Here is a 10,554-nt window from a genome sequence, read left to right as displayed (position 1 = left end):
AATATAATACAAAGGAACATTTTTCACCTGCATGTTTTATCCCAATGACACCGCATATATACTCGTCACCTCACATATACATCGTCCCCATATATAATACACGTAGCAAATATGCCAACGTATCCTAATCCATCAAGTCAAGGTTAACACTTACCACGCTCCGCAATCAAATCAAGGTACAACCGCGGCTTTTCCTTTAGAAATAGTGAAAATAATTCAAAATAGTCTTTATAAACCACCCACGAGTGAAAAAGATGCAATCTTTAGTGATATTGGAAAAAGTCAACAAAAGTCAACCCCAGGCTTGCTTGGTCAAAAGCCGAGATTCGGACCAAAACTCAATTACCCATTCACCCCCGATCCCGATTATGTTATTAGTTTTGAAATCCGACCTTAATTTATGGTTTAAATCTTAATTTCTCAAAATCTCCAATTTCTACCTAAATCCCTAATTTCTACCATGAAAAAGCTTAAATTAAAGGTTAAAATCAACGGGTGTCTATGAAAATGTAATGTAACAAGTTAAAATCTACTAACCTTTAAAGAGGGGATGAAAAGTATCCACAAAATCGCCTCTAAGCCTAGCTCTAACTTGAAAATGGTGAAAAATGGTAAAATCCAGATTTTTGGAATGTTTTAATACTTGGGCGTCAGGTGCTCTACGCGTTCGCGAAGCACCTGACGCGTTTGAGAAGTACACTGGCCAAATGTCCAAGGCGATCGCGATCAACCCTACGGGTTCACGAAGTCTTAGATCCCCCTTTGCCTTCGCGTTCGCAAGCCAAAGAATGTGATCGCGTCGAGTCGCTGCCCAGCCTGTCCCCAGATCCCACAATCTATCGCGTGCGCGAGGAAACAACCGCGTTCGCGAAGGCAAACCCCCCTTTACTTCGCGTTTGTGACCAAGTCCCCGCATTCGTATAGAAGAAATTGCTCCCCAGCCCCATTTCCCCTTCGCGATCGCGAAGCACAAAGTACCAGACACCAGAAAATAGCTGAAACCGACAACTTTCTAAGTCCAGAATGGTCCATAGCCTATCTGAAACTCACCCGAGACCCTCGCACTCCAAATCAAATACGCACACTAGTGTAATAATATTATAAGAACTCGCTCGCATGATCAAAACACCAAAATAACTCCTAGACCTACAAATCGGACATCAAAAATTGCGAAATTTTCAAAGAAACTCAAGAACTTCAAAAATCAAATCGAGCGTCCGAATCATATCAAACCAATTCCGATTTGTACCAAATTTTTTGACAAGTTTCAAATAGCAAAATGAACCTACACCAAGTCCCGAAACCAAAATCTAAACCCGATAACCACATAGTCAACCTACGGTCAAACCTAGGAATTTTCCAAACCTTCAAATTTCTAGCTTTCGGCAAATCAAGTCAAATCAAGTTAGGGACTTCCGAATATAATTTCGGGCATACGCCCAAGTCCAAAATCACGATACGGACCCGTCGGGATCGTCAAAATTTGAGGTCGTTTACACAAAATGTTGACTATAGTCAACTCAAGTTGTTTTAAAAGCCAATAATTATATTTTTTTCAAATGTTCGCATAAACTTTTTCCATAAAAGGACACAGACTGCACACGCAAATCGAGAAAAATTAAATAGAGTTAATAGAGGTCTCGAAATCCGGAAATAAAAACTAGTACTCAAAATGACCTATCGGGTCGTCGTCACATTCTCCACATCTAAAAGAAACGTCCGTCCTCGAATGAACATAGAAAAGTACTTGGACTGGTGAAAATGTGTGGGTATCTACTCTGCATATCGGACTCGGATTCCCACATCGCTGCCTCGATCAGCTGACCTCTCCTCTATACTCTCATAGAAGGATACTCTATGACCTCAACTTCCGGACCTGGCAGTCTAGAATAGCCACTAGGTCCTTCTTATAAGTCAAATCCTTGTTCAATTGGACTCGGCTGAAATCTAATACATAGGACTAATCACCATGATACTTCCAGAGCATGGAAACATGGAACACTGGGTGGACGGCCGATAAGCTGGGTGGCAATGCAAGTCTGTAGGCTACCTCACCAACTCTTTAAAGGATCTCAAAGGGACCGATATACCTAGGGCTCAACTTACCCTTCTTCCCGAACCTCATCACACCCTTCATGGGTGGAACCCACAGTAAACCCTCTCTCCCGCCATGAATGCTACATCACGAGCCATCCGATCAGCGTAACTCTTCTGCCTAGACTGGGTTGTACAAAGCTGATCCTGAATTAACTTGACTTTCTCCAAGGCACCCCGAACCAAATCAGTGCCCAACAACCTAGCCTCTACCGGCTCAAACCAACCAACTGGAGAACAACACTGTCTCCCATATAAGGCCTCATGATGATCTATTTGAATACTCGATTGGTAGTTGTTGTTGTAGGCAAACTCCGCAAGCGGTAAGAACTGATCCCTGGAACCCCCGAAATCCATAACACAGGCACGTATCATGTCCTCCAAGATCTGAATGGCGCACGCGGACTGCCTGTTCGTCTGGGGGTGAAATGTTGTAGTCAACCCATGTACCTAACTCCCGCTAGACCTCTCTCTAGAAATGCGATGTGAATTGTGTGCCTCGATCGGAGATAATAGACACCGACATGCCGTGAAGACGAACAATCTCCCGGATATAGATCTAAGCTAGTTGCTCTGAAGAATAGGTAGCCGCCACTGGAATGAATTACGCCGACTTGGTCAACCTATCCACAATGACCCATACTGTGTCAAATTTCTTCAAAGTCCGTGGGAGCCCAACACCGAAATCCATGGTAATACGCTCCCACTTCCACTCGAGAATCTCAAGTCTCTGAAGCAAACCGCCAGGCCTCTGATGCTCGTACTTCACCTACTGGGAGTTCAAACACCAATCCACATACTTTATTATATCTTTATTCATTCTTCTCTATCAATAATGATGACTTAAATCCTTATACATCTTGGCGGCACCCGGATGAATGGAATACCGCGAACTGTGGGCCTCCTCAAGAATCAACTCATGCAACCCATCCACATTGGGCACAAAAATCTGACCTCGCATCCGAAACACCCCATCATCTCCAATAGAAACCTCCTTGGCACTACCGTGTTGTACTTTCTCCTTAAGAACAAGCAAATAGGGGTCGTCATATTGACGCTCTCTGATGCGCTCATACAAAGAAGACCGAGAAACAACGTAAGCAAGAACCCGGATGAACCTCCAATTCAAGAAGACTCTTACTAACTTGAATATACCCATACTCTCAGCCTTTCTGCTCAAGGCATCATCCACCACATTGGCCTTCCCGGGATGGTACAAAATTGTAATGACCTAGCCGGTCATTATGATTATTGTAGCCCCGTTCCCCCATTTATTGCTTATTTTATGTTCATTGGTGGTTATGAGACTTGCCGAGTGGTTGGTTTGGTTTAGGTGATGTTTTGAAATGAATTATGACACTTAGTCCCAAGATTGGAAACTTTAATTAAAAGAGTTGACCGGATGTTGAGTTATGAGTAAATGACTCTCTAATGGAGTTTTGATGGTTCTGATTGCTTTGTATGGTATTTTTGAACTTTAGAGTATGTTTGGATATTAATTTGGAAGTACATAGGTCGTTTTGGCTTGGATTGGCGAAAGTTAAAATGTTGAAGATTTGAAAAGTTGAGAAGTTTGACTGAGAGTTGAATTTGATGATACCGAGCTTAGATTTTTGGTTTCAGGAGTTAGAATAGTTCTGTTGTACCATTTATGAATTGTGTGTAAAATTTGAGGTCAATCGAAGTTGGTTTGATAGGTTTCGGCATCGATTGTAGAAGTTGGAAATCCATTATTTTCAATAGGCTTCAATAGGGGTGCGATTCATGTTTTTTATGTTGTTTGATACGATTTGAGGCTTTGACTAAGTTCGTATCATGTTTTAGGATGTGTTGGTAAGTTCGGATAGGGTCCTGGGGGCCTCGGATGATAATCAGATTAATTTCGGAAAAGGTTGGTAATTAAGGAATTCTGTTATGCTTCAGTTCTGGTGAAACCACACCTGCAAGGTTTTGGCCGCATGTGTGGAGCCACAGAAATGGCCATACGGGTCGCAGTTGCGGTCCTGAGCGAGTTGGACAGTGGTCGCAGGTGCGAGGGTATTTTCGCATCTGTGAGCCCGCAGTTGCGACGAAGCCTCTACAGTTGCGAATTTTGGTCGGGGGCTCAAGGATCGCAGAAGAGGAAGTCTTCCACAGGTGCACTCCCACAAGTGTAGGGATTGGACCGCAGAAGAGGACCCGCATAAGCGGGAATTGGGCCGGAGAAGCGTCTGGTTGGGATTTTAATAAAACTCCACAGAAGCGAAGCCGCAAGTGCGGCTTGTGAGTCCGCAGAAGCGAAAATGCTGGACAAAATAATATGTGCAAGGGTTTGGAGATTTCTCTCATTTTTGGACTTTGCAAGCTCGGCTAGTGGCGAGTTTTGATGAGGGGTTTCACTCTAATTCAAGAGGTAAGCAATCTGTGATCACTTTTGTCCAATAATATTGAATACCCATCGATATTTACACCTAGATTATGTATTTTTTAGATGAAATTTGGGGGATTTGTGGTCTACGTATTGGAGAGTAAGATTTGGGGATTTGAGGTTCGATTTGTGGTCGGAATTGGATGATTTTTGTATGGTTGGACTCGTTATTGAATGGGCATTCGGAATTTGTAAATTTTGCAAGGCTCCGAGGTGTGGACCTGGGGTTGATGTTTTGGGTTGACTTCTTGAATTTGGTTAAAGAACTTAGCTTTATCGTATGGGATCGATTCCTATAGTTTGTATTAATTATATTAAGTTGTTTGTGACTAGATTTGAGTCTTTCGGAGGCCGATTCGCGAGGCAAGGGTTTGTTGGAGCATTGAGTTATGCACTTTGAGGTAAGTAACACTTCTAAACTTGGCACTGAGGGTATGAATCTCTGGAATACGTGTTATATGGTTGGTGTTGACGCACATGCTAGGTGACGGGCGTGTGGGCGTGCACCGTGGTAATTATGACTCGATTGATTCTGTGGTGCTATGTAGTTATCTAGTCTTGTTTCTATCCATGTAATTCCTATGTGTTAGTGTAATTGAGCTGTGATCCATGATAGAAATCATTTTTAGGCTATGTGCTTATTCTATTGGACCCACTGAGGTCATTTCTGATGTTGAGTTATCTGCTTAAGTTGCAATTATGTACTCAGTCACATTTATTCAATTGCATATCATATTTCGGTCTCTATTATCATATTTGGGCTGAGTGATATGAGATTTGTGAGCCCGTGAGACTAGAGAGATTGATGACTGAGTTGGGGCCTGAGAGCCGGATTGTGAGTGATATTGGGGATTGGGCTGCACGCCACAGCATGCCTTATTGGCTTATTTATTATTATGTGATCGGGCTACATGCCGTAGTAGGCCATATTAGCTTTATATTAGCGCTTGGGCAGGATCCGCCCCTCGGGAGTCTGACATACCAGTAGTAAGCGCAGGCACCTGTATAGTGTTGAGTGATTGTCTGTGATGAGTGGGAGTTTGAGACAAACAGATTAAGTACTCTGAGAGTGTGAGTACATGGGATTATCACTGTGATACATCACATTTGACATGCATATTTGACATGTAGTCATAGAGATGTAACATTCATCATGCTAGATGTACTTGGCATATTTTATTAGTGTTGAGCTTAAATTGTTGGACGTGAAAGCATGCCTAAATTTCTGTACTATGTACGATCTGAATTTGGAAGTTTTCTGAGTTATCACTATCATTATTTTGTTATATCTATGTTGTCATTATTTTGATTCGTATTGTATCTTTCTGAGCTCGTCACTGCTTTCAGCCCAAGGTTATTCCTGTTATTTATTGAGTGCATTTGGCCGATTGTACTCATACTACACTATGCACTTCGTGTGCAGAACAAGGTACATCTGGACGCGATGGTTACTAGAGTGGTGATAGTACCTGTTCGGAGACCTTGAGGTAGCTGCTATGACGCCCTTAGACCTTGACTCTCCTTCCTTTCATTTTATTTTAGTATTGTTCTATTTTCTTAGACAGTTGTACTAGAGTTTTAGAATATGTTGACATTAGTAGCTCATGTACTCGGTGACATCAGGATTTTGGGATTTTTTGTCGTTGAGTTTCAGTTGTTCTTATCAGTTATCTATGAGATTTTCTACTATTGAACTTGTTAAAAATCATTTTTTAAATTCAAATGTGTAGTTATGTGATTGTCGGCTTGCCTAGTAATGTGAAAGGCGCCATCACAACAAGTTGGGATTGTTGTCGTGACAAAAATGATAATATCATAGTCTTTTAACCGCTCTAACCACCTCCGCTATCTCAAATTTAGATCCTTTTGCTTAAACAAGTGTTGTAGACTCCGATGATCTGTGAATACCTCACACGACATGCCGTTGAGGTAATGCCTCCAAATCTTCAATGCATGAACAATAGCTTTGAACTCTAAGTCATGAACAGGGTAGTTCTTCTCATGAAACTATAGCTGTCGAGATGCGTAGGCAATCACCTTACTGTCTTGCATCAACACTGCACCAAGCCCAATACATGACACATCACAATACATAGTGTAAGAGACCAAACTCGTAGGCAACACCAACACTGGAGCTGGAGTCAAAGCAGTCTTGAGCTTCTGAAAGCTCAACTCACACTCATCAGACCACCTGAATGGGGCACCCTTCTGGGTCAATCTAGTCAATGGGGATGTGATAGATGAAAACCCCTCCATGAATCGGCGATAATAACCCGCCAAACCCAAGAAGCTCTAAATCACTATAGCTGAAGTAGGTCTAGGCCAATTCTGAACTGCCTCAATCTTCTTAGGATCCACTTTAATGCCTTCATAAGATACTACATGCCCTAAAAATGAAACTGAATCCAACCAAAACTCACACTTTGAAAACTTGGCATATAACTGACTATCTCTCAAGGTCTGAAGTACGATCCGCAGATACTGCTCATGCTCCTCTCGACTACAGGAGTAGACTAAGATATCATCAATAATCACAAAATAATCCAAATAGGGCTTGAATACCCGGTTAATCAAATCCATAAATGTTGCTAGGGCAGTTGTCAAGCCAAATCACATCACTAGGAACTCATAAAGCGCATACCGAGTCCAAAAAGTTGTCTTAGGGACATTTGATGCCCTAATCTTCAATTAATTATAGCTAGATCTCAAATCAATCTCTGAAACCACTTTGGCACCCTAAATCTGATCGAATAAGTCATCAAGCCTCTGCAAAGGATACTTGTTCTTGATAGTGACTTTGTTCAACTGCCGATAATATATACACATCCTCATCAAACTATCCTTCTTCTTCACAAACAACACTGGTGCACCCCAAGGTGAGACAATAGGTCTAATGAATCCCTTATCAAGCAAATCCTGCAACTGCTCCTTCAATTCATTCAACTCAGCTAGTGCCATGCGGTATGGTGGAATAGAAATGGGTTGAGTACTCGGAGCCAAGTCAAAATAGAAGTCTATATCTCTGTCGGGAGGCATCCCTAGCAAATTTGTAGGAAACACCTCTAGAAACGCGTGCACAACTAGTACTGAATCCATAGAAGTAGCCTCAACACTAGAATCAAAGATATAGGCCAAATATGCTAGACATCCCTTCCCGGCCATATGTCGAGCCTTCACATAAGAAATAACCCTGCTAGTAGAATGGCGATGAGTCTCTCTCCACTTTAATCGAGTCAATCCCGATATTGCTAAGGTCATCATCTTGGTGTGACAGTCCAAAATAGCGTGATAAGGTGATAGCCAATCCATGCTCAAAATAATATCAAAGTCTATCATATCAAGAAGTAGAAGATTTACACTAGTATCAAGGCTCCCGATAGAAACCACACACGAGTGATAAACATGATCTACAATAATAGAATCTCCCACAGGCATGGACACATAGACAGGAGCACTCAAAGAATCACAAGGCATAACCAGATATGAAGCAAAATAGGATGACATGAAGGAATAAGTATAGCCCGGATCAAATAGAATTGAGGCATTTCTATGGCAAACTGGAACAATACCTGTGATGATGGCGTCAGATGACTCTGCCTCAAGTCTAGCTAGAAATGCATAAAAATGGGTCTGAGCCCCACCACTCTGACCTCCGCCTCTCGAACGACCTCTAGCTAGCTGACCTCCACCTCTAGAAGCCTGACCCCCACCTCTAGCTGGCTGAGCGGGCGATGGAGCAACTGGTGCCAGAACCATGGCACGAGAACCCTATTGTGGCATGTGGCCCTATGACCTAGGGCAAAATCCTACGACATGCCTTGGATCTCCACAAGTATAACAAGTCCTCGACTGATGTGACTGCTGACTCTGGAACTGGGCTTGTCGACCTGGATAACCACTCTGATAACTCTGGATAGGAGGTGCACTAATAAGAGCTGAAGGTTCACTTTAGGCTAGCTTCTCAGGATGAAACCCATTAGAACCACGACTACCCGAAGCACCGTGGGATGCCTAAAGTGCTGACTGAATCGGCCTGGGAAGGTAGCCTCTACCAAACAAACCTATGCCTCCAGATGAGGCACCACTGAAATGATGAGACCTCATCTCAGATATCGTTTTCCTACCATGACCGCGAACCATCTCAAACCGTCTAGCAATCTTTATGGCCCTCTAGAAAGAAATATCATCTCCGGTCTCCTTGTCCATTTGTAGCCTACTACTAAAAGTAAGTCCACCAATGAATCTCCTCACTCTCTCCCTATCAGTAGGGAGTAAGATAACCACATGGCGAGCTAGGTCAACAAATTGGGTCTCATACTGGGTAACGGTCATGCTACTCTTCTACAGTCACTCAAACTGCTAGCGTTACTCCTCTCTCAAAGTGAAAGGAATAAACTTCTCCAGAAAAATTTGCGAAAACTGATCCCAAGTGAGGGGTGGAGAACCTGCTGATCTACCATGCTCATAATCCTGCCACCACGTCTTGGCAGAACCGGTAATCTGAAACACTACAAAGTCTACTCCATTGGACTCAACAATACCCATGTTGCGTAACACCTTGTAGCAACGGTCCAAATAATATTGTGGGTCATCAGAAGGTGCACCACTGAAGTGAATAGGGAAGAACTTTGTGAACTTAACCAACCTCATCAATTCCTCAGAAGACATCGCGGAACTCCCCTCGGTTTGTGTAGCAATAATAGGCTAAACTACCCCAACTGGCGGAACTGCCTAAGTCTGATAAATGGGAGCCATCTTCTCCAGAGTGTGAGTAGCGGGAGTCTGTGCTACTCCCCCAGCCTGAAGATAGTTGGTGCCACCGGAAATGTATCGGTCTGGGCCATACTCTCCTTAAGGCCCACCAAGCAGACTAGCGTATCCTGAAGCATGGGAGTCGCTATGAACTCCTCCGGGACCTGAGCGGGTCCGATTGGTGCAATATGAGCTGGGATATCCTCCTCATGATCAATTTGAGGCTCCACAGCTGGTGCTGCTGCACGAGCTATAGGCTGAGCTCTACCTCTACCTCTGCCTCGGCCCCTATCTTGGCCCTGGCTCCTGCCCGATTGTAGATGCTGTGTGTGTTCTCACCATCTGCGAGAGAACAACAATGGAATGATTCAAACATCAATGATAGAATAAAATCGCACGATAGGAAAAGAAAGAAGTGAAATTTTCCTAAAGCTTCATAGCCTCTAGAAGATAAGTACAGACGTCTCTGTACCGATCCTCTAGACTATACTAAGCTTGCTCATGACTCGTGAGACCTAGGCAACCTAGTGCTCTGATACAAACTTGTCATGACCCGGAATCCCATCCTCGGGACCATAATGGCGCCTAACATTTCACTTACTAGGAAAGCTAACGTTAGCTAGTTTATTTAACCAATTTTACCAATTTAAAATAAAATATTAATAAAGATAAACCGAAATAGTCTGAAATGAAATAAATAAATACATATGACGATATCCAAACAACTCCAAAAATCCGGAGTCTCGAAGACATGAGCAACTAGATTACTACATATATTGTCTGAAACAAAGTACAACTGTCTAAGACTAGGTAAAGAGTAAACTGGAGAAAAAGGGGACTTCAGGGTTGCGGACGCCGTGCATATATACCTCAAGTGTCCAAATATGGCTGAATTCAAGCAGAACACCACTAGACGCCGCTTGAACCAACACCAGTATCTGCACAAGAAGTGCAGAAGTGTAGCATAAGTATAACCGACCACATATACTCTGTAAGTGTCGAGCCTAACCTCATCGAGGTAGTGACGAGGCTATGACAAAACCCTACGTAAATTCCTGTACAAATATACATATAAAGCAACAAAGTAACAAGTAGAACAATAAATATATTAACTGGGAGGGGACATACGAAAGGGGGAAATATCATAAGAACGGCAAGTACGAGATCACCAAATTACATCCTCCGAAATAAGCAACAATGTAACCAAGTAAATCGCCAATCCGGAAATCAAATAAGGCATTGAAATAAAGATGGCATGGCATCACCCTTCGTGCTTTTACTCTCGTCGTAACCATATAATA

At 42.8% G+C, this 10,554-nt stretch overlaps 1 protein-coding gene across 1 annotated transcript; it reads right to left on the bottom strand.

The window, feature by feature from the left end:
* Positions 1-6,793: 6,793 nt before the first annotated feature.
* LOC138901509 (uncharacterized) lies at positions 6,794-8,257 on the bottom strand. The gene is made up of 2 exons (XM_070189281.1): positions 7,372-8,257; positions 6,794-6,888 (listed from the first exon to the last, which is right to left on the bottom strand). The coding sequence occupies exons 1-2, from the start codon at positions 8,255-8,257 to the stop codon at positions 6,794-6,796; spliced, it is 981 nt and encodes a 326-aa protein (XP_070045382.1).
* Positions 8,258-10,554: the final 2,297 nt, after the last annotated feature.

This window comes from Nicotiana tomentosiformis, chromosome 11 (assembly GCF_000390325.3).
Source record: "Nicotiana tomentosiformis chromosome 11, ASM39032v3, whole genome shotgun sequence".
Classification (NCBI taxonomy): Eukaryota; Viridiplantae; Streptophyta; class Magnoliopsida; order Solanales; family Solanaceae; genus Nicotiana; species Nicotiana tomentosiformis.
Note: the sequence above shows the minus strand (reverse complement) of the source record. Positions and strands in the feature narration are given on the sequence as shown.

Coding starts and splice junctions, on each gene's coding strand:
- LOC138901509 (XM_070189281.1), bottom strand. CDS start 8,257: ATGGTTCTGGCACCAGTTGCTCCATCGCCCGCTCAGCCAGCTAGAGGT. Junction 6,889..7,371: donor ACCTATTGTCTCACCTTGGG/GTGCACCAGTGT, acceptor TTTCATTTTTAG/GGCATGTAGTATCTTATGAA.